The sequence below is a fragment of the Chiroxiphia lanceolata genome, chromosome 3 (assembly GCF_009829145.1).
Source record: "Chiroxiphia lanceolata isolate bChiLan1 chromosome 3, bChiLan1.pri, whole genome shotgun sequence".
In the NCBI taxonomy this organism is placed as follows: Eukaryota; Metazoa; Chordata; class Aves; order Passeriformes; family Pipridae; genus Chiroxiphia; species Chiroxiphia lanceolata.
The window spans coordinates 32986279-33009911 of record NC_045639.1 but is presented as its reverse complement, the minus strand read 5'-3'; the positions used below and the strand labels follow the sequence as shown (position 1 = coordinate 33009911).

The 23633-nt window shown below is 35.0% G+C and overlaps 1 protein-coding gene across 1 annotated transcript in view; it reads left to right on the top strand.

The window, feature by feature from the left end:
* Positions 1–23633, top strand: part of TTC27 (tetratricopeptide repeat domain 27) — a 124569-nt gene that overhangs the window by 6800 nt on the left and 94136 nt on the right. Inside the window, exons 3-7 of the mRNA XM_032683979.1 lie at positions 1701–1830; positions 8171–8311; positions 11101–11203; positions 16309–16473; positions 20446–20582. Of these exons, the coding sequence (XP_032539870.1) occupies positions 1701–1830; positions 8171–8311; positions 11101–11203; positions 16309–16473; positions 20446–20582 (676 nt within the window). The remainder of the gene's footprint in view (positions 1–1700; positions 1831–8170; positions 8312–11100; positions 11204–16308; positions 16474–20445; positions 20583–23633) is intronic.

Sequence of the window (23633 nt, the reverse complement as noted above, 5' to 3'; positions counted from 1 at the left end):
GATGATAAATTAAACTGTGGAAAAACAGTGTCCCAGCGAAAGTAATGGATTTGATTATCCAGAGGTGTTCTGCACGGATAAAACTGTGCCAAGACCTCAAGCAAGTTTGCTTTCCAGATAGGTATCAGTAATGTTAAAATAATTAAATAAAATGTTATTAGTAGAAATAGTAAAAATTATAAAATAATGAAAACGAGTCTTTGAAAGACCGAAGTACATGTGTCAAATCATAGTGCAGAGATAGCTGACCTTTCAGAAGCTTTGGAGTATAATTTATCATGGGAGGAAAAGTAGAAAATATATGCCAACGTGGATATTTTGTGTGGAATGGTAGTAATTTAGTGTACAATAATTGTTAGTGCTTTGTGTTCTTGAGTTATTTGGAAGTTTAATAGTAATCTTGGATATGTATTGCAATAGTATTTCCTAGTAGGTAGTTACTGGCTGAATAATGACAGCTAGTAAATGTTACCTTGTCTTGTTGGGCAATGACTCTTTATGCCAGTTCTTGTTCTTTAACTTCTTTGAGGGGTATGTTCTTTTTTTATTATTTTATTTTCAATTAAATGTTCCCCACCCCTGCTTTCTTATTGTTCTACATCTTTTGTTACATTCTTGCCCACCAGCTGCTTGTTTGTGTGTGGCTTTTCTATTTTACTTTGGTTTTTAAGGGCTTGTATAACACTTTATCCTTTGTTTCAATTGGAGGACTCCAGAATCTTTAATTTCCTGTTTAACAGAAAAAAAAAAAGGACTATGTTTTTCTGATTCATTTATACTCCTTAACATACCGGTGTTTCTATAAAACCAGCACAATTAAAGTCCTAATTTTTTGTAGTTAGGAGGCATGTTCTATATATGATAGTGCCCATATCAGCACATGACCTTAAAATGCCTTAATGACTTAGAACCTTATTGTATCATAAAACAAACTAGAAGTTTATATAAATCATAAAAGTCTACACCTGTTAAATCAACCATTAAATTCTGAGAGCTTGTGCCCTGCCTTCTGCAGACCATATAGATTATTTGTTACTGTATGTGCATAAAGAAATAAATAATAATGTAAGATGAGCTTAATTGTGTAAATAAAGAAAATTTTACCATACCTTGTTTCAGAAGTGAAACAAAGTCTTGTAATTTCATCTTTCAATAAATTACTATTATTTAAATTAAAAAGTATGATTGAATGAGGTAGTACTTGCTGCAAAAGTATCTGAACCCACTTGGAGCTGGTAGTTTTGAACTGTTTCAATGTTCATTTAATTTTTTTATCAGAGGGAGTGAAAATAAACAGCCGCATAAAAACAAAAATAAACTTGCTCTTTTGGATAATGCAGCATCTTTTATCTTAAAATGCTGAGATGTAGATGAATAATAAGAAAATATGGCAACCATGCAATAGGCAAATATTGGATTATCTGCATCCTTTGCTAGTCTTGTGATCTCTGATATTTATGTACAGCCTTAAATGTTGAAACATTGTTATTAATTACAACCATTATAAACAAACATCTCTCCAAGCCTTTTAGTTTCCTGTGTGCATTCTTGAATACTACATTCATTGTATTTTCTTCACAGGGGAGTGATTTTTTTTTTTAAGGCTGAGGGTTTTGAATTAGTATAAGATTTAATCAGCTCTTGTAGGCTTAAGTAAAAATGTAATATGTTGCTAATTGCTGTTCTTATCTATATTGCAGGCAGAGGCTGATGTTTCTACTTGGTGTGGGCAGTTTGCAGCTCTTTGTTCAAAGCAACTGGACTGGTCCTCCTGTTCAGTTAAATCTTCAGGATTTTTTGCCACCTCCATTGTTACAGAAATTCTGCAAGGTATATTTGGATTTTAATAAGCTAGCCTTTTATTGTCACTGCTTTTCACAAATAACCATAACCCTTAAACGTGTCAGAGAGGGCACATCTGCAAGACAAGGTGCTAGAATGAATTGCCTTAATACTCTATCCTACTGGCTGCTATTTTAAGCATCTTCAGTTTTATTAGCAGTGTCCTAAAAGTTCTTACTTTTTTCTCTACTGAAGTTATTTCCTGCTGTAAATGTTGATTTTGGATGGGGAAGTTAACTGTATTATAGGTGAGCGTTTACTCAAAGGGCATTTGCAGTCAGTGAACTCTTTATGTGTTTATTTTGGTATATGTTCTTAGCTGAATCAAAGAAAGATGTTTATAAATGACTTAGAAATTTCCCCTCCTTAGGGAAAGGTAGAATCTGCATACCTTGCAAATAGCAGAGTATTTGACAGATACTAAGAGAGCAATAGATTTGGATGTTCAGTATCCTGTAAGGCTTTTGAATGCCAAGTGAATTGTAGTAGTATGAATAGAAAAATGCTAATGCAAATAGAGCTTTTGGAAGCGAAAGAGTATGTAGGAGATGAAACTGTGGACTGTCATTTTTATTTATTTTAGCATGGTTTCATGTAGGTAACTAATAAACACCCACACTTTTTTTAGTGACGTGTGTGTCGTTTCTCATGACAGTACCATAGTCCATCTTGTGCATCTCCTCACCTGTGGTTCAGCACAGATTCTTGATTTTTCCTTTGGGATTAAGACTGTGGTAAAATACTGATTACTGCAGTGTCTCAGAGAAGAACATATCAGTAGTCTGCTAATGCTAAATCTACACAAGTTTGAATTTAGAATTTCACTATGAATAAAGTAAGGACCATGAGCAATGTAAATCCTGTGAACTGTGAAATGAGGGGACATTTGAGTATATGAGAAGTTTCACATAAAGCTGTTCTCTCTGTTGCCTTATCGTAGCGTGTTTTCCATAATTCATAAAGTCCTGCCTTAGGTTCATTTGCAGGGTTGTATTTCTAAATAACTAATTCAGATACAGCATTGCTCATATTTTTTTAACGATGTTTATCAGTTTGGTTTGTCTTTTAGAGATGACACGGTGTATATATAGGCTTATTTTTCGCTTGATTTTTGATGCTAGAAATTCAAATCTTATCTTCTGATGACTGAATGAGTAACAGTGGAAACCAAGTGTACTAAACCTTCTAGGGTGTGAAATGAGTTAGCAGAAATTTTGTAGTGTGCTACCTCTGAGGGGAAAAGGAGTTCAATTTGCCTTTATATATAGTAATAATAATAAAACCTAATTTCATGCATTCTCCTTATAATTTGTTTATAATATTTAATATTATAATATTTAAATATTCTTATAATTTGTGGTTTCTGTTTACTGAAGAACTCAATATTCTGTGTTAGTGTGTATGCACAGGCTACAGTCTAACACAGAGTCTGCAGCCCAAGATAATGCTCTTAGGATTGCTGTGGCTGACAGAGCTCACAGACCTCTAAAACTCAGTGTTCATAATTTCTGTTAACCACTTTGCAGAATCATAGAATGGTTTGGGTTGGAAGGGACCTTAAAGATCATCCAGTTCCAACCCTGCCGCCGTGGGCAGGGACACCTTCCGCTAGACCAGGTTGCTCAAAGCCCCATCCAACCTGACCTTGAACACTTCCAGGAGTGAGGCATCCACAACTTCTCTGAGCAACCTGTTCCACGGTTTTACCACTCTCACAGTGAAGAATTTCTTACTAATATCTAGTCTAAACCTACTCTCAGTTCAAAGTCATTCCCCCTTGTCCTGTCACTACATGCCCTTGTAAAAAAGCCCTCTCTGTCCTTCTTGTAGGCTCCCTTCAGGTAGCGGAAGGCTGCAATTAGGTCACCCCAAAGCCTTTTTCCAGGCAATTTTATTTATTATCTGTCTTAGTGGAAGAATGAGATACTAATTCTCTGTTGAATAAGGGAGTACCTGATCTCCTGTTTAGTTTCTCTTATACTTCTACTGTGACTGTGAATGCAATGCATTGAAAAACGTTTGCTTATGCAGTGGTGGTATTGCAAAACCTAAATTGGCCAGAGATTATAGAGGAAAGCAGACTTGAACATACTTTTATTTCTAATGAGTACTGCATCAGACTTAGATATTGCTTCAAGGTTTAGTTATTTATGCATTCAGGCAGAAGTTTATTTACAATACTGCTATCTGTATTATCTTCTGACACTTCAGTGTTTTTTTTTTCCCAAGAGCACTAAGTACTTATGTGCTACAATATAATGTCATAGAGTTTCTTCTTTATTAAATGTCTTAATTCAAAGGCTTTTAAGTTATGTTTTATCTTTATGTACTTACTTTTCATTCCAAGCATTCTTAGTATATAAACTCTGTAAAACTGAACATCTCAATAAACTGACATTTTTATGTTTCCATTAATCCAACTTTCCTCTCTTGCATGCACAGATATTTAGAAAATGTGGGTTAAAAATAGAACTGTAACTTTCTCCATCTGTTGTAAGCTTCCATATCTGTCATCAAGACTGATACAATCCATTTTTAAACAGACGTTCCATTTTTCAGGTTTTCAAACTAAAACGATCTTTTCCCACGTCAAGGTTAAAAAATTAGGTCTTCGTGTTTCTTTTAGCTTGCTCTAAGTAATGTCACTAATTTCAGCCCTACAATGCCTCATTTATTTCAGGAATATTTAAAAAACTGTTATTCTTATTTTCAGAACACTTTATTGGATTAGTCTTAGTTTCATTTCTGCTCCCAGATAACTTTTTTTCTTATGAGTACAGTAAGACAGCATGAGACCATAATTAATTTCAGTGAAGAACAAGTAAAATAGCCTCTCTTAGATGAGTTGTTGGTAGGGACCTCTTGGATGTCTTCCATGAACAATATTCATGAGTATGTGTATTTTATTTCCCTTTCCTCAAATCGATTTCAGCCTTCTCTTGAAATTACGATTACAGTCATGTGCTCTATTAGAATTCCGTTTTATGTCCTGCAGAGCTGGCTTGTGATTTTTGGAGTCCATGCATAGAAGTTGCATTTTAATCATCAGGTGTATTTCAGTTTTCTGTAGTAAGTGTGAGACTTTACCACACCAGTTAATAGTCTGACTGGTAGTCTGTGCTGACAGGCCTTTTAATGAATGAACTGTGTTCAAGGAAGATTTTAGAAGTACTGAATTTCAGTTAAAATGGGTTAGTATTTCTGGCCTTAACCTTGCTGGGGTTAGATTAAAACATTATTAATGAGCTAAGTGCTTACAATAAGTGGCTTATAGTAAAGGGCTCCTTGTGTCTTAAAAGAACTGTCACTGTCTCCTGCCTTAAGTTTCAGAGCTTCTGTGTATTAGCTCATACAGTTGAGTTTAGTATTTTCAGTAGATGAATTGGACAAAACTGTATAGTAGTAGTACTAATTAAGACCACTGATGACTGTAAGAATGTTGTGAGGACAAGCTGCTTTGTTTGTTGTCTGATTTCATATTCACAAGCACAGTATATCTGGTAACAGTGAGAAGCTACATCTGGAAGAAGATCTCAATGTGTTAATTGATAATACATGTAAATAACTGGGAGGAATCCCCCAAATACATATATCAGCCGCTCCTGATGGACTTTTTGTACCTTCCAGTCTGATCCCAAAGAATTACTGTGTTGTTTGAATACCGGGGACCAGTAAGATGTAGGCTTTGAAGATTTTGCAGATTTCTCCCTCTTGTGAGGAATGTAAGATTGGATGATAAAGGCTAAATATGGAGGCTAAAGTAGCCAACAGTCTTGACCTACTGTGAATCCTATCCCTTGCTATGAATATAGAAAAGAAGGGAAATTCCTAATACCATCACTTGGAAAATACTCTCTTAAAAATGAAGCAAAGTCACCCTTATAGGGAATATGTATCTAGAGTGAGTTGGGCTTCATTTGTATTATTCAGTCAAGAAATGGTTGAACAGGACCACTTGCAGGTCCAACAGAAACTAGATGACCACCTCAGAGATTTCTCTGCATGTATTCATAAAGTAATTATCTAGTATATGTTTCTGTGCTCTAAGAAAATTATTCCTGAATAAAATAATTATATGTTTTGATGGCAAGTTTGATGAAGAATGGAAAAACTCAACAATCTAACCCAGGTTTACGAGGTCAGGAATATCATATTAGTAAGTCTTGTGCTGTGGAGGTATGTGAAATTTTTGAGCTACACAATAACTTCAACTCACTGAACATTTATCTGTTTAAACACAACAACACAAGCTCAAAATTTTGTTTTACTCTTAACCAATGTTTTAGAGATTTTTGTGGACTTGGATTCTTAACTATTAAGTCCTTGAAACTGTAGAACCTTAAATGTCTACCTCTTGTAGCTGTTCTCTCATCTTAAAGACCACCTCAGGATAGTGAATTCCACAATGATAATGCTGTCTCGGAGCATAAGATAGAGGGATGAATGTTAGTTTAGACTTTTTCAGCTAAAGGTAAAGGATATCTGCTTTTCTGTAAGGGATTTGTTTCATGGAAAAGAAATGGATTTATTAAAATAGAAGATAGCGGTTCTTTGGCTCTGAGACTTGTTGGCTTATTGTCAATGCTGTGACATGTCATCATCTTTCCCTTCTCTCTCCCTCATTACATTCTTTGTAATGTTACATTAGCAGGACTGGGTTTTGCAGTGAAAGGACTTGAAATGTGAATTTGAGATTAATTTGTTGCTACAGTGCTTAGACACGTTTAGATAACTATGGCGTTGCAAGGCTGTTTTTGAAAATGGTTGTATAACAAAGTTTTTATCTTCTTTGCTTTCCCACTGAGTATTTTACGTGTGGTCTGCTTTGATTATAGAATCAAAAAGGTGCAGATGGGAAAAAAGTTACATTAAACTGAAAAGTGTTTTATGTCCTACTACGTGTGTGTGTGTGTGTGTATTTGAAAAATTAGTCTTTAGAAGTGCTGAATGATGACTTTCCTCTCTCAAAATCAGAGATGTTAATAAGGCTGTTCCTTTGAAAATCACTAGAGGTGGGACAGATCTGATATACTTCCACTTGCCAGTTTCTTTCTCTTATTCTCAAGTGGTTTGTCAGACTGTTATAGAGTTTTGTTGTCCACAGTGGGATTGAAATGACTGCAGTGATGTTGTGCAAGAGTTCCCCTTTGACTAAATAAAGTCCCAAGTCATTGTCTGCAAAGTAGAAGTATTTTCAATGTTAATACAAACTGAGAAAAAACTTAGCAAATCAGGATAAACTTAAAGATTACTCTGTTATTAAAAAGTGAACTAGGAGAATCATGTGACTTAACAACTTTTGTCTTCAATGTAACCTGTTGATAAAGGTATTGAAAAGAGTTTCATATAACTTAAGAAACACATTATTTGTTTAGTTTAAAAAGCTGAAATGTGATTCAATTAACTTTTATCCTGGTTGAGTGGACTGATTAAGAATCTTTCTCAGGCCAGTGACTTCAATGCAAGTTGTCTTTTAACCTCTCCTACTCTTTCCCTTCCATTCCCATTTCCTGCACCTTTCATACCAACTGAAAACAAAACCACTACTTTTTTAGTTTGCCAGGGAACCGTGTCATATGAGAACCAGGAATAAACTGATTAATGGACATCTCCCTGAGCCTGAAGATAAACTGCTCTAATGCTTTGATTGCATTAAAAGAGAGAGAAGAATAGATGACTGTCAGATGACAATCACCACTGAGAGACAGATTCCCTGGAGAGCTACCTCCAGCCCATTAAGTAAAAGAATTACTGTAGAGTACGTCATACAGGAATGCCTCCAAAACAGGAGGCATTTTGTTGGACAAAGGGAAGAATTGCTGTAGTGTTGCTGCTCTGATGCCACTCTAACAGGAAGCTCCCTCTGGGGAAAGATGATGATAACACATATTGACATCACTGCAGGAATATCTAGTGTATATGAGTGCTGTAGGATTAATTTAATTATAAAATTATTTTATTTTTGTGATTGCAAATTGAATGGCGTGGATTTACTGGAAGCTTTTCTCCTTTGATCATGGGAAGGATTATGTTACTGGAATGTGTTTGGGGATAGTTGGCCAAATGACATATGCATTTCAGGTGGGAGGAAGTAAGTGTCTTTCAGATCATGTTGATGTGGTGTACTAGGACAGCAAGAAACAACGCAGAATTCACCAGGACTTGGTGAAAGATTGAGACTCCAAGAGACAATGGGGATTTTTTAAAATGTTTTGAGCAGACTTTTTCCTTATATATGTGAATAGTTATTTTTCCTAATTCTGTATTTCATTATTTGTAATTAAGTTTCCTGAAACTTGTCCTATTTTTTTTCCTCTTCTTCTTTCAGCCAAAAGTGCTGCATGCAACTATTCTGAAGACACTGGTTCTAGATGGTGAATCAATCTATACCTTGACTTCTCATCCTATTTTGCTGCTTATAGCCAGGATAATCCTTGTGAATTTAAGACACAAACTTGCATCTCTCCAGGTAAGAAATATGTGACTAATGACTATGGCTACCTACTCCTCATTAATTAGTTCTCTCATTCTTTTCTTCGTACCTCATTGAGTCAGTATAACTTCCATTCCTTTGCCTGTAGCTCTGAGGTTTTTCGTCTAAGAAACAGTTTGGACAAAGTGATTGCAATTAATCACAAGTATCTTTTTCTTAATGATAAACTATTTAGTCACTGTCTTCCCCAAAAGAGAAGAAAGGTGCCTTCATTAGCCGTAAAAATTAGAAAATTTAATAGAAAGCAACTTTCTTAAGACACATACTTTGCAATCTTATTTGACAGGAGGCGAATGCCCTATAGTGCAGCCTACGTATACTCCATCCTTTTTAACAAGCTTTGGGATACTGTGAGCCATTACCTTATGAATTGTAAGTCATGAGTTCTATATGGAAAGGAGGTCCTCTCTTTTGTTTGTCATTGTCCCCTACCTCTTCTGCAGGCATCCATGCAAAGGCTGCCTTAAATCTCTGTTGTGCATGCATATTAAAAACAAGAAGATATGATGAAGCGCCTCTGAGAGGGCTTTTGTCTCTGCCTCCTTTGTAGTTCAGCAGCAGGCTGATTGGTAGCAGGACTCTATGGAACTGAGGGACTTTTAACAGCAACAACTTCTATTTATTGAATTCCAGTTGAACAGAATTTGGCTAGAGATCAAAATGCCACATGGTCCCTCTTTATGCTTGACTGACAACATCCATTCCCAGCTGGGTCTTTGTATGAGTGATGAATTAAACTGTGTGGGAGATGTTGGTTGTACTGCATTTCTGGAAGCCAAGTTCTTCCATCGTTTTCCCTGTTATTCACAGATGAGTGCTGTTGAATTTCAGCAACTGGGTCAGTCAGGGAAACAGAAAATGTACCTGGTATAGAGAATTCCCTTGCTGCCTCTGCTAAGAATGACATAATGGGGGGCTTTATTCTATACAGTTGAGGTTCAATTACTTGTGGCTACATCAAGTTTGGATAGTAGTTCAAAGGCAACAACTGATAAAAAGTACTTTCATCAACAGGTCACTGTAGCAATTAAAGCTTGCCATTCTTTCTCATTTCAAAGGTTGATTCAAAGGTAGCCTCTTAATGCTTTTTTTCTTTAATATTAGTGTTAATAAATTGAAACCAGGATAAAATATATTATCTAAAGCATTAATAAAGCCATGTGTTATTTTAAAATGCTATTGTAGGTGGAAGATTAAATGCTTAAAAATAATCTGAAAATTCTCAACTTGGCTACCAAAAAACATTGCTGATAGAATATTGTACAGAGGTCAGCTGGCTTATCTGAAACTTTATAAATATATTCTCACTGATTCTAGCATTCCTGAGTGGTAAGTATAAAGCCTCAGGAAATTGTATCATTAAGCTGGATACTCAGTTTTTGTGGGAAAATTTATACTTCATTGTATAAAGCTAAACTCAAGTAATTTGAATCTTCTAACTTAAATTGTCTTTAGGTTTCTAAATAAGTGATGAAATGTTGTGATTTGACCTTTTTCACAAGGTCTCTCTGTGTGCTTTTACTCTGTCCAGCTTGATATCAAAAGTCATCTTTCATTGCTTTCTGAAATAGATGCTATTATTCTTTTTGATTGTTCCTTTCTAGAGACATTAGAGTTAGCTACATGTAACTGGTTTAGATGTTTGTGCTTGAATACTGTACAGCCCTTTGGTTGGTCTGATATAAGCATACCTGTATAAAAAGTTCAGAAGATAGGTGCCTCTAAAGCAATCAAACATCTATTTGATAGAAGATGATGGGTGTGCTAACAGTAGCAGAATAAATAGTAATCATTAAAGCCTTTGTGGAAGTGTGCTCTACCTTCACAGATTATAATCATAAATATAGTTTCGAGACTAGAATATTAAAATTAACTTTTCTATGCTTTTTCACCTGTTGCAACTAGAGAGAGGGATAAGAGGATGTGGGGAACTTATGCTTTGTGTACATAGCTTTCTAAAATCAGGTATTTCCTGAGTTGTGATTCAGCTCTGCCTGCTATAGAACGATTACTTAGTTCAGTAAGGTATTTGCCCTTCTAAAGTTCCACATAAAAACATTAGTACTTTTGACTGTGATTGTAAGGTGTTCTCATGAGCAATTGTGGTCCTATTCTGACTTTCTTGGTCTCCTTTATGCCCCCACCTGAAGAAATAAAAAAAGGTTAAACAGAACACAGAAGGGAAACACTGGATGATCAGAAATACCGAATGATTTACCTACAAACAGTAACTAAATAGTCTAGGGTTCTTCAGGCCAGAAAGATTGCTGAAGAGTGAGATCATGGCTGTCTATTAAAATGTATCTATGTGACACAAAAGAAGGTAAGTGAGAAACAGCTGGGTTTTGGGGTTTAGTTTTATTTTAGTCATCTTCTGTTGCAGGAATTAGGAGGTATGGAATCAAAGTAGCAAGCGGCTGCTCCAATATAAGTGCACACAAGTATTTCTTTATCTGCTGTTCACAGTGTTTCTTACCAGGTGGTGGTACTAAAGATTTGCAGGGTTCAAAGAGCAGTTAGAGAAATTAACAGAGGGGAAAACCCACCAAACTCTTGGAGTACTGTAGAGCTGCCTGCATAAGTTCATCTTTATGCTAGGTCAGTGCTTACTTTTTATATAAAAAAGCTATTTTGGACAGATTTATATTTTTTAGAAACTAGACTTGAATAGACTACAAAATCTGTATCTTAAAGCCACTTTTTTCTTTTTTTTTGATGATGATCTATACTAGTTGTTAGCTTGAAATATCTGTTTTTTCTTTCAGACCTTATCTTGGTGGACTCTAAGATGTGTGAATATTCACCAGCAGTTGTTAGAGGAGAGATCACCTGAACTATTTACTCTTGCCCAGACCTGTATAAAACAAGGTATATTTCTAATTAGTTCGTTTGTTGGCTTGCAGCATCACTTTTAAGATATCACAAGTGAGGGGAATTTGTAGGCCTAACTCTCACAACATGATGCTTATCAGACACATATAACTGCAATGAGTAGAGAGGGAATAGGATTAATTTAAATTGACATGGACTTTTATGGCACATACTATTTTTCAACCTCTAAGATGAAAATAAGAATATGCGATTGTAGACAAGGGTTTTCTTCCTCTGTGTTTAGCACTATTAACTTATCACAAGGTCACTTAAAGCCATTCTGTACAGGTTTCATTTCTTATTTAATTGAGCTTCTTGGAGTTTAAAAAGGAACTGTTCTTTTGTATCTTCACGGTGGTGATAAACTTCCTTTTTTCTATTTTCTCTATACCAACTTAAGTTTTGAGATTTGTTACCTTCCTGAATTACATGTAGAGAAAATAGACAAAATTAAAACTAAATTGCATCATATATATATATATATATATATCTCATATTGATTGTATATTGATATATATTGAATTATGCAGTGTATATATATGTTAAGATACACAAGTCCATGGGACCTGACAAGATTCTCCACCAGTTCTCTCAGGACCTGTGGATGTAAGTGGATAGAAGCCACTGTGTATCATATTTGAGAAGTTGTGATAGTCTGGTGAAGTTCCCACTCATTGGAAAAGGGAAATATAACTCTCAGTTTTAAAAAAAGAAATAAGGAAGTCCAGGGAACTACAGACCAGTCAGTCTCATCTCTGTGCCAGGCAGGATCACAGAGCAGATACTCCTGGAAACTAAACTAAGACACATGGAAAATAAGGAGGTGATTGGTGACAGCCAACATGGCTTCTTCACTAAGGGCAAATCATGCCTGACAAGTGTGGTGACCTTCTGGGTTGGGGTTACAGTGGTAGTGGATGAGGGAAGAACAACTGACATCACCTGCCTGGACTTGTGCAAAGCATTTGAATTGTTGTGCACAACAACCTTGTCTCTAAACTGAAGAGATGTGGATTTGATGGGTGGACAGCTTGGTGGATTAGGAACTGACTGGATGGTCACACTCAGAGTTGGGGTCAAGGCCTCAATTTCCAACTGGAGACCAGTTGTGAGTCCTCAGGTCAATATTGGGACTGGGGCTACCTAACATCTCTGTCAGCAACAGGGACCCTCAGCAAGTTTGCCAACGACACCAAGCTATGTGGTGTGGTTGACTTGCTGGAGAGAAGGGGTGCAATCCAGAGGGATGCTACAACAACTGGTAAAAATGGAATAAAAAGAGACAAATTTTTATGTACATTTGCCCCTCACAGGTAGTTAAATAAAAATTTGTCTTTTGATTCGCAAACCTGAAATTTGCAACCAGTTACATTTAAGAAGTTTTCCATTGCATTTAGAGATGAGTTATCATGTATGTTTTACTCTGAAAAAGAAGGCTAATGTCTTAACTCTCCCCTCTCTTACCACATCTTAATGGAGCTTTTTTGATCTGAACTATATATAGATTCAGGCCATGCAAATTATCTGTGAAATATGAAGTGGGTTTTGGTCCTTGAAGAATTTTCAAATAAGCAACAAGGATGTTAGTAGAGTAGTGAAATAGAGCAGAGGATTTTATTGGGTCTTCTACAGTGAAGAAACAACTGACCTAATGCTTTGACTAGATGCTAAAAGGATTGGAACAGAAGGTTTTTGTTGCAGTTGAAGTAAAAGACTTCTTAGCCTGTAACTTTAAGATTTTGTTATTTTATTTAGTTTGATGGTAAAAGCTAAGCTTCTTGAGACAAAATTGTTGTTGCTTAGTTTTAACGTGGTAAGGCTTAAATATTTATGTGTTAGGTTGTATAGTACTTCTAGAATGGATATACTCCAAATACCAAAAAAATTTCTGTACATTTTATATTATGGAGTAAGTGGTGCTGGTGTGCTTTATTCAGATAAAGAAGGCTAAGGAGATAAGTTTATAATATTTTTTTAAGGAACTTAAAAAGTGTCAATAGCTTTCTGCTCATTTCTAGGTATTTTGTTGTACCGAGTGTGTGTTCGTGGTTGTCCTGCATCAAAGATACTTAGATGCTAGTGGTTTTGCAGTTCTATTCCAGTACCCCCATTCTTGTTTGACAGAACAGTTTTACTGTGTTAACTTTGGAGAATGCAGAGCACGTGAAAACACTTTCGGGTTCTGTTAAGTGGATGAAAAGTCTAACAGAGAAATCTGTAACACGTTTATGTGACTGTTATTTCTTCTTTGAAATACCTAAATAATTGGAACAAAACTGAAAGAGAAGTAATCAAAGAATTAATTAAAATTCACAGTCTAAATGATACTGGGTAGAGATACCGTAGTTTGTACAGCCCTGATCCATGTAGAGGATGCTGCTGCATGTGCACAAATACTGGATAACTACCAAGATGTCTACTAACAGTGACCTGTTTTGAGATTCTTGGATATGGTTTTCAGAGAAAATGTTGTAAAATACACCTAAATCTGTAGGGAGTTTCTGTTGGGCAATTTTTGCTGCCTGCTGCCTCTGACAGTTTGTTTATTTTCTAATTGAAGCCATCTGGTATTTCAAACAAGTACCTTCATATTCCATAGAATAAACACTTAATAAACCTTCTAAATAGTCTTTGATTAGGCCATGAATAACCCACTTGCTTGTTCTGCATTGGCTTCTCAAGAAAACTTTGTCTTAGTTGCTAGAGAAAAAGACCTTCAAATTTAGGAGAAATTATCTTTTCTATTTAAAATACATTTTTCCCAAGTGTAAGGTCAGTATCATCACCTGAAGAGAAGACAAATGTAATGATTCCCTGCTGTTCTGAAGCAGCTGTTATGCAAACCTAATGGGACTCAGCGCAGTTTCCCATCCATTTGGCCATGTGCCATACACGGTATGGGGTGCCAGAAGGATGTCTTAAGTTTGGGACATCAGTGCTTCTGTGCTGCTACATCAATACTAGTCATGATGTGAAGCTTTTCCCCAAGGTCCTCGAAGTCTCAAATGCCTAAACTTATCAAGCATTGTAAGTAAATTGTACTTAAGTAACTAGTGGTAAGACTACTTCCCAATGTATTACTCGAGTTCATTGTAGCACTGTATATGGCTTTAGCACAAGTGATTTTGTATTTATATCACTGGAACTTGTTAGCTATGGAAAATCAAGTAGTACTATATGATTATAGACTATAACCTGATTTTTTCCTTTGAAATAAAATCAACATAATTCAATTTGAAAGTTGCATTTTTATTACCTGCATGTGCACATTCACTATCTTGTAGGTTTTCTTGCACTGACAACAGCCCTTCAGGACTTCATGGCTCAAGCCATTCTGAAGAGTCAATGCAAATCTGTTTGCATTTGTTTGAAACCCTCAGTGCATCTTCGCATGCTTCTAATAATACCTCATTGAAAACTCCTTTTTCTTTTTTCCTCATGTAAATAGGATTTTTGTCCTTTGGGAAACCATCAGTGTCATTGTATATGCATAGAGTGTGAAAAGCATGTGAAAATGGCAGATAACCCAAGTTATTTACTGATTTTTTTTTTATTTTTTTTTTCCACTCTTTTTGTACAAAACTCAAAGATTTGTTAGAAAGGTGGATATTTTATAGACCTGTGGGCGTTATTATCTTTTAAAAAAATATATATATTTAATGATAAATATGGACAAAAGCATTAAAATCTCAGATTGCTTTCTAATGAAGAGTACACCTTACTTAAATGTGAGGTTAACTTTCGACTAACTTCTTCAGTATTGAGGTAATGTGTTTGAAACAGACTTTGTGGTAAAAGTGATAAAATTGCACATACTTTGTTTTAAAATAGTTGTAATCTCTTGTGGGTTTTCTGAGGATTAAGTTGTAACCTGCTGCATTCCTTATCCTGTTTTAGTTGAAAACCATTGGAGTAATATTTTTAAATTACTAATTTGTGTTCTTTAAACGGAGTCTTTAAATCCAGTCTTTGAGAAAGTTGTTACTAGTCAGGATTTATCCATACAAACTCTTATTTGCTGAATTAAAAAAGCTGTGTAAAAACTATGTTCAGACTTAATGGCTTTTTATATTAATTGAAAGTTTTTGAGGATTAACAAGTACTAAAAAATCTATGGGGTTTAAACAATACAATCTCTTCAGTCTAGAGCTGACTGCTAATCTCTAAATTCAAAAGTCAGAAACAAATGTTTAAAAAATCCTTGATAATATTATTTTCTCATATTGTAAGACATTTTGCTAGCATTAATAAAGCTTGTTTGAAAAATTAAGCATCCATTAAGTAACACAGCATCAATGTTAGAATTGGATACCAGTCCTTTTAAGTACTGTGATGCTGTGAGCTTTTATGGAATTCTTATCTAAATATTTTCGCAAAATACAGAAATAAAGCACAAATCAAAAAAACCACTTCCATTTAAGAATAATTGACATGAATTTTTTTCAACTTAATGGTCTATATTGTACTACATGGGAATATTCCCTTGTCACTTACTATATTTTGATAGAACTTAAATAGACTAAAAATACAAGTGCTTTTATTCCGGATAAAAAAATGTCATCTTTCCTAAAGACTTCACATCCGTTTACAAAGGTATTTTCTCCCGTTCAGATGGAAAGCATGAGCTTTAACACTCAGCAATTATTAAAAAACAAACAAACAAAAACTCCACACACAAACAAAAACACCCAAACAGAAAATGTGTAGAGTCCTAAGCCCCCTTTCAATGCTCAATCTCCTGTTCAGACTTTCACATTTGAAGCCTACTGCTTAAGGTGGTGGGTATTACCTCAGTATTTTGTATTCTGAGTTCTTATGTTCTTTAGCAGGTTGCTTATTTTCTGCAGAAGTGGTATTTACAATTCAGCTTTGCTGTAAAATATAAGCAAAGACTGAACTTTTCGTTATTCTGGTAGTAATCCTTAGATGATAAAACTTGAAAAATGCTTTAAACCATACATATCTTTTACACACTGTCAGTGATTTTTAAATGTGTGAAGATGTAAAAAACAACAGACTTTCTCTCGTGATACTTTAAATGTATTTTTAAAATATTGTTCTTCTGGACTGCATCCTGATCTCTTCTTTTTCTTAACTTGCAGTGACAGAAGCAGAAGCTTTGTTCACAAGTGGTGAAAGCTGGCACTTAGCAGTTCAGTTCCATCTTGAGTGTGCCTATACATTTTTGTTTTACTATGAGTATAAAAAAGCTAAACAATGTTTCAATATGGCTAAAGACATAACAAAACTGCAGATTAACCTCACAGGTAAGTTTTGCTTGTACAATCTGGATGGTTGCTATGAGGATGGTTGGTTGGACAAAACTAACCTGTGTCTTGTTGTTGGTTTTTTTTACATATCCAAGTAAAAAAGTAACTGCATTTTGAAAAAACATGTTTATCAGGAAGGTCTTATTTGTATTCTAAGAATTAGCACTGCTTGGAAGAGAAATACGACATCTAGTTACAATATCATCCCTAAATGGCTGTCTGAGCAGTTGTGGTATCATGATCCTTCCTTCTAGTGTTTCATGTCAAATTCTAAGTCTAGTTGTCTCTGTTGGTGTCATGATGAATATTTTTTGTTCTCTTTGTTTGGAGAAGTCTTCCAGGACTGTTGTTATCACAGGAAATAACCAAAGAAATCAGATTTCTGATGAACAGAAATCACAAGGATTCAATTATGGAGACTTTATAATCATGTTTTCAGAACCTATTCTTTGGAGTTGGGCATATGAGATTGCTGCACTTGCAACTTCACTTGAAATTACATTAATAGATACGGGATTTTTTGGTCTAGCTGGTCCTGCTAGGTAATCAAAATATATAAAATATGCACCTTTTCTGTGTGAGAACTTAGAGTTGTGCCTGAGTAGAAATGCAAAAAATCTTTATATAGTTTTTTTTCTATAGACTTATTAGTGGAAAGCACTAAGGAACTGAAACTTGCAGCTTCCTTACCCATTACATCACTGTATGTCACAAGGCTAGTTGTTCCATCATGTCTAGGTTGGAGACACAGCTAACCCTGCTTATACCCTGAGTCAGTTCTAATATTTTAATTAAAAAACCGAACCAACAAAACAAACAAACAAACAAACAAACCCCAAACACACACAGAAACAAACAAAAAACCCCCAGGGAAACACAAAGCCGAACAAATTTTGTGGTTTACTTTGAAAGATCCATAATGAAAATCTTCCGGCATAATGTTTTGGCATAACTATGAATTGATTATATTCAGTGGTATCTACTTAAAACATGTGAGTAATTTACATATATCTGAAGGAATTCTATACATTTCAGTTAATTCTACCTTTTTTTCCTATACACAAAATGAGCTGTGCGTGTCATGTGTTCCATGTGTGGCATGTACTACCAACTTGGTGTTATAAAGTAGTTTTCTTTAAAATTAACCAAACATTTTCTTGTTTTTTTATTAAAAACATCAGTACCTATGATGATACTCAAGCTATAAAAATGTAATGAACTGAGAACAAGTGAGATCAAAGAGGCAGGGGGCTATTCACTGCTATTCCTCAGCTTACATGTTGGATTTTTTTTTCCTTTAAAGGACATCTTTAGATTTTGGATTAATAATTTCCTTAAATCTAATGTAGAAAAAAACTCTTGAAGGAGAAAAAAAAAAAACCTGGATGCAGTGGAATTATTTATATTTTTGATTACTTTACCAAGAGGTTATGCTAGTCCTAGAGAAAGATTGTGGTGATATAGTATCTTGGAAAAATGTTGTGAAGCTCCTAAATGGTCTGTGGTTTATCTTCATAAATCTATTAGAATAGTTATGAGGGATTTCTAACCTGAAGGCAAATGAATTGAACTGAGCATGTGGGAATTGTTGGCATTCTAGACAAATTCATTTGACATGCATGTTTGGGCTAAATGGGAGGAATGTTACATCATCCGAAAAGACTTTGCTTTAATGTAAAAATTCAATCTCTAGCAAGGACGTTTTTAAGGCTTTTGGAAGAAATTTCCTTTTTAGGAAAGGATTTTAAGAGGTTTATATGCATTAATGACTGTAATCCTTACTAGTTGAATATTTTATTACAGTATTTTCCAAAGTTATTTTAGAAATATGTGAATAAATCATACTTGTGTACTTTTTTTTTAAGTCCCAGTAATGCAAATCTATGCTGTATTCATCATTTATTAAAAAGCATCCTTATATCCCTCACAATGAGTCACAACCATCAATAACTCCATAAAACAATTTCCAGTATAAGAGAACACTGTGATCCTTCTTGCATATAAATTTAATGAATTGAAGGGTAGTAATCCAAATAAATTTATGATAACAGATCTGGAGGATTAATAATGCTAAACTCTGAGATCTGCATGTTGTCTGCTTATTGTTTTCATGACCAGTAATACATCTCTGGGAACTTTTAGTATGGAACAGAAAGTAAAGTTTCTGTGTAGATTCCTTCTCTTTTGTGAGAATATATCATAGAATCATTGAATATTCACAATTGGAAGGGACCTTGAACATCATCTAGTCCCAACCCTGCTGCCATGGGCAGGGACACCTCCCACTATACCAGGTTACTCAAGGCCTTATCCATCCTGCCCTTCAACACTGCCATATTTGGTGGTATAAACGAATCCAATTTTTTCCTCAGCTTAAACACATGATAGGAAAATAGTAAAAATAGTGTTTTGTCCCTGTAATAGCAAGGAATTCTTAGCTTAAAAAAATGGGATGGAAGATGTGTGCGTATCAGAGCATAAACAAATCAAAATTTCTAGGTGGTAGCAAACAATTTTATTGGTAACCAGAATAACTTTGCAAGTGTTTTATTTGACTGTTTAGGCAGTAAGACGTAATAGGAAATTAATTACAGCATAGTGATTTTCAAGCAATATTAAAATTGAATATTGAGTGCTACTGTGTGAAATCAGTATGAATCATTACCCAGTATTTCTCTCTGTGTGTCTCTTCTCTGCAGATTTTAAGATGATATTTTTAGAACCTTTTTCATTTCTTCATAAACTCTTAATACAGGGCTTTCCCAGTAAAAGTGGTAATTGGCAGAAAAGGAGAAATCAGTTTGATTTCTGGGTTCTTTACTAGTCTCTTTTCCCTTTCAGTAAGAAAAGTGGGTGATTGCTATTTCAGTGCCTCTGCCAAATGATTCTTACAGACGATGGCCTCATCTTCAGGACATTGTCACATGAGCAGTCAATCATCTTCACCTCATAGGTTTTATATACTGAAAGTTTTTCAAAATTATAATCAAAATATGAACTTTACTTAATCTAAATTAGTTCTACAAAAGCAGCAGTGGATTAGCATCATTCCTCCATTTCTGTTATTTGACTTTCACAGTTCGCACGCTCTGAGCATTTTATCACAGTAATAATAAACAAATTTTAGAGAGTAATTTTTAGCTCCATTTTGGCTCTGGTTAAAATTCTGTTATTTTAAGTTACTGTCCTGAACTTATTTTTTGATTTCTCTGATTGCATTTCACAAACAAGTTGCTAACAGAGGAAGAACAGACATGTTTTCCTTTACAATTTGCTATAAATATCAAGTGCTTCCCTAAAAACTAATAAAAATTGTCATAGAGTCTAGTAAAGAACTAAAGAAACAACATACAAGAATTTACATTGTGCATTCTAAATATTGATTAGTTCATTATACAGCCTTCATTGGTTCACTGTTCCACTCACTCCTAATATTACTTTCATAGTATCTTCTCTGCCATATTATGGTAATGTCATGTCTATGATCCTTCTTCAAAGACCTAAGTCTTCAAATGAAGATTTAAAATATTTCAAATGAAAGATATGATGGGATTTTCATTTGCCTAAATGTCTCCATGTAGTCATGAACTTTTAGCAATCAAATGGAAAAATTGAAAAATTGTTTTTTGTTTACTGCTTGGGAATAAGCAGGGAACTGATGAAACTTGATGACTGTGAGCTTTCAATATGCTAGGTTATGAGGAATCTAACTAAAAAGCAGCTTTGCAAGACCTGTATAGCTGTGTTTGCATGTTTGTAACATGTATTTCTTTGTGTGTCTTAGCTAGCAGCGAGAACACATGTAGTTCGCTGAAAGAGATCAAGCAGAGTTAAACCACTGCTAAATTTCATAGGTTAATTCTCAGTGTATTTCTATCTTTTGTTTGGGTTTTTTTTGTGAGCAACTTTCTCATATATTATCAGATTACTGCTTTTTACTGTTCATTAATGTAAACATATTTTCTGTAGGTGCTCTGGGGAAGAGAACACGGTTTCAAGAGAAATATGTTGCACAGCTTATTTTGGATGTCCAAAGAACAGATGAATTCATCCTTCCTCACAGTGAACTAAGTCCTGCTCCAACACCTCTAGAAAGCTTAACAATAGTAAGTATCTGAGAAGAATTGCTTTAATTTCTTAAAATGTTCTGAAACTTTTCTTGGGTGTCTGCAAGGGAAAAAAGAACGTCACGTTTAGGAGAAACTTACTTGGGACTTCTGAAAGTTTGTGGAAAAGCTGTTGGGCAGTAATTTGGCTAATATTAAAGGACATGGGGTAAAACAACATATGAACATCTGCAAGACAGATGTGGCTACTCAACTAAAAGCATGTTTGAAAATATGGTCCTCTACAGTTTATGAATTAATTTTTAGTGACTAAGAATGATGGAACTGGGAAAACAGGTGAGAGGCAGATTTTCAAAATAGCCTGCAAGGCATCACAGAAATGCACAGATCCCTATGGGCTGACAGATGTATTCAGTTACAGTGCAGAGATAGGAAATTGGTCTAGTTATTCCTATGGCGTGAATTACGTGACTTGGTCCTCCTGATCTTAAGGGTATGTATGATGACTTCAATTATAAATTGCTCAAGAACCACTGAATTGTTTTAGGATGGCAGTTTTCCCTCATAAGGACGTTTAAAGTTATTTCGCCTCTTTAAAGAAACCAGAGATAAATTGAGGCATTATGGTCCAAAGTTTATACTTCAAATTGGAAAGACTTTATTAAAAAAAAGTGCCTTGCTAGACTTCCAGGTCAAGTGGGGCTCTTAAGCAAAAAAAATTGACAGTACTTCTAAATTGAGTACATAAATATCTTAGGAGACTATCCTAGATTTTTTTTTTTTGTTTGTCCATTAGTATGTCCTTAGTGTGGCATTTGATTTAATGGAAAGAGATTGATTACACATATGTAACAACTTATACTTATGACAGAACTATGTGTAGCAACCCATTATAGGATAGTGAGAGCTCAGGGGAGGCTGCTTGGTGAATGACTGACTCAGTTGTTGACTTCAGGTACAACTTACCTAGAACTCAATGAGAGGATGCATTGTTCTCAGAATCCCTAACTGGGGTATTTTATGACTGGTTTTTTCCAGTTGCCACTTTCTCTGAAGAATTTGCCTTTGTAGTCTACTTCTAATAGAGACTTAATTTGGAATAAAATAATTACATCATTTCAATAAAAGTGACAACACTGTTTTAGGCTGTAGATATAACCAAGAACGAAATATTTTGCTAATCAAGCACTGTGTCCTTTTAGTGAACACAAAACTTCTGAAGCAAGTTTAGCAGAGAGTTTGAGAAAGAAAACTGGGGTATTTGGAACCTTTAAAAATTAGTTATGCTGTGTTATCTACTAAAATTTTACTGAATGTAGCTTGAAAATAATGCTAGAGAAAGTAAGGATATCCACTCTTTTGGAAAAGCAAAAACATGGTGCTGGAAACGAGTTGAGAGGTTTTGGCTGCAGGGAGGGAGTTGAGTTTTGTGCAAGTCTGAGTGCTGTGGCATATAATTCTGTCATAGGTTAGTCAGGCTCCCCATTAAAAAAAAGTTGGGCTTTTTGTTCCCACAGCCTATTTCTGGGGGAAGAAAAATTACAACCTTTTATTTCTGCATCTTGTGTTGGAACTGTGTGCTGATTTGAGGAAAACCTGAGGTATTTCAAGTTCAGACATTTTATTATCTTGTGAAGGTTTTGTCACAGGTATTAGACCAGTTTTGCCTAAGTAGATTCTTCAATTCATGTGTGCACTGAATTACCAATTAAAGTATCAAAGCACAACTTATTAATATAATTTGTCAGTGTAGTGTAATTAACAGCGAGTCCTAGCATTTCTTTTACCAAGTCTGATCTCAAATTTGTCAGCCTTGACTGTATCTTGAAGTTCTTTTAGCTAAAATTGGAGGTAATGCTATTTTCCTTCTGCCAAAACCAACCGAGATCATCCTGGCATCCCTTCTTAACTTTAGGGAGGATGCTTTTAAAAGACTGTTCATGGCAAATGCATAGAAGCCAAGTCTTCTCAGGTGCTGAGAATCTCCAGAGAATTAATGTATAAATATGGAAAGCTAAAAAACCTGTGATCGTGCTGCAAAATTGTAATAGGGAAATTTTCTTCCAAATCTCTCCAGTGTTCTTATTTTACATCTGCCATTTGCAGATAAAGGAAAATACTTGTCTCAACTCCTGTTTTGCAGTGTTTACTTCTGTGGTTCTAAAGTTCTTCCCCTACTCTTGTTTGTAGGAAGACCAAAAAAGTTATTTTGCTATTAAGTGGCGAGTATTTAATTCCATTAAAATACAATCAAAATAATAATGTGTCCAATTGTTGGACTGGTAGCTGGGCTGATTTCAGGTCAAAGGCTTTGTGCTTCCCTCTGGTGCTCAGCAATTATGTTATTTCAGATGACACTGGAAGGGAAACTATTTGCATTTGAAAATAAGTATTTGAGATTGTGAATCCAAAACTTTGCTCCCAGGTCAGTTTCTCCAAAAGGAAAGCCTCAGACTTGAGGTGATGCATAAGGACTCTTAATAAGAAGTGGCATGTTAAAATAGTTTAATTAGTTTTAAAAAATTCAGAGCTGTTTTTGTTTTGGAGGAATTAGGAACTTTTTTAAATCTAGGAATGGAAATCATGCTTAAAACTCTGGCATACAATTGCAGTAGAATTCAGGGAATTGATATTCTGGTGAAGCTAAAGCAATTAGTGCTGTTTGTACTGGTTAGATTTTAAACATTGTGTAGATGTGAAGGTGGAAATTTTTAACTGATTGCCATGTAAATTAAATTGTAACTTACGTTGCACCTAATGAAGTGGTATCATTATACTAGTTCTAAAACAGTTTTTGTCTGGAAGTGGTAGATAATCCTTATATATGCTAATGTAGTAAGAGAAGAAAATTATGGTAATCAACATGCAAGGCTGCTTATATCTTCTTTACCCCTTAAATAAAATAAACTTATTTTCTTCACATTCTCTGTCAAATCACAGTTTAGTTTCCTTTATATAGTGATAAAACACTGGTGATGAATGCAGATAACCCACTTCAAAGCATTCCTGTTTACTCTTTGTTCTTCCGTGGACATTCATTTTGAGCTTGCCGATGGAAGATATGAATGAGAAGCAGCTACTATTAGGACA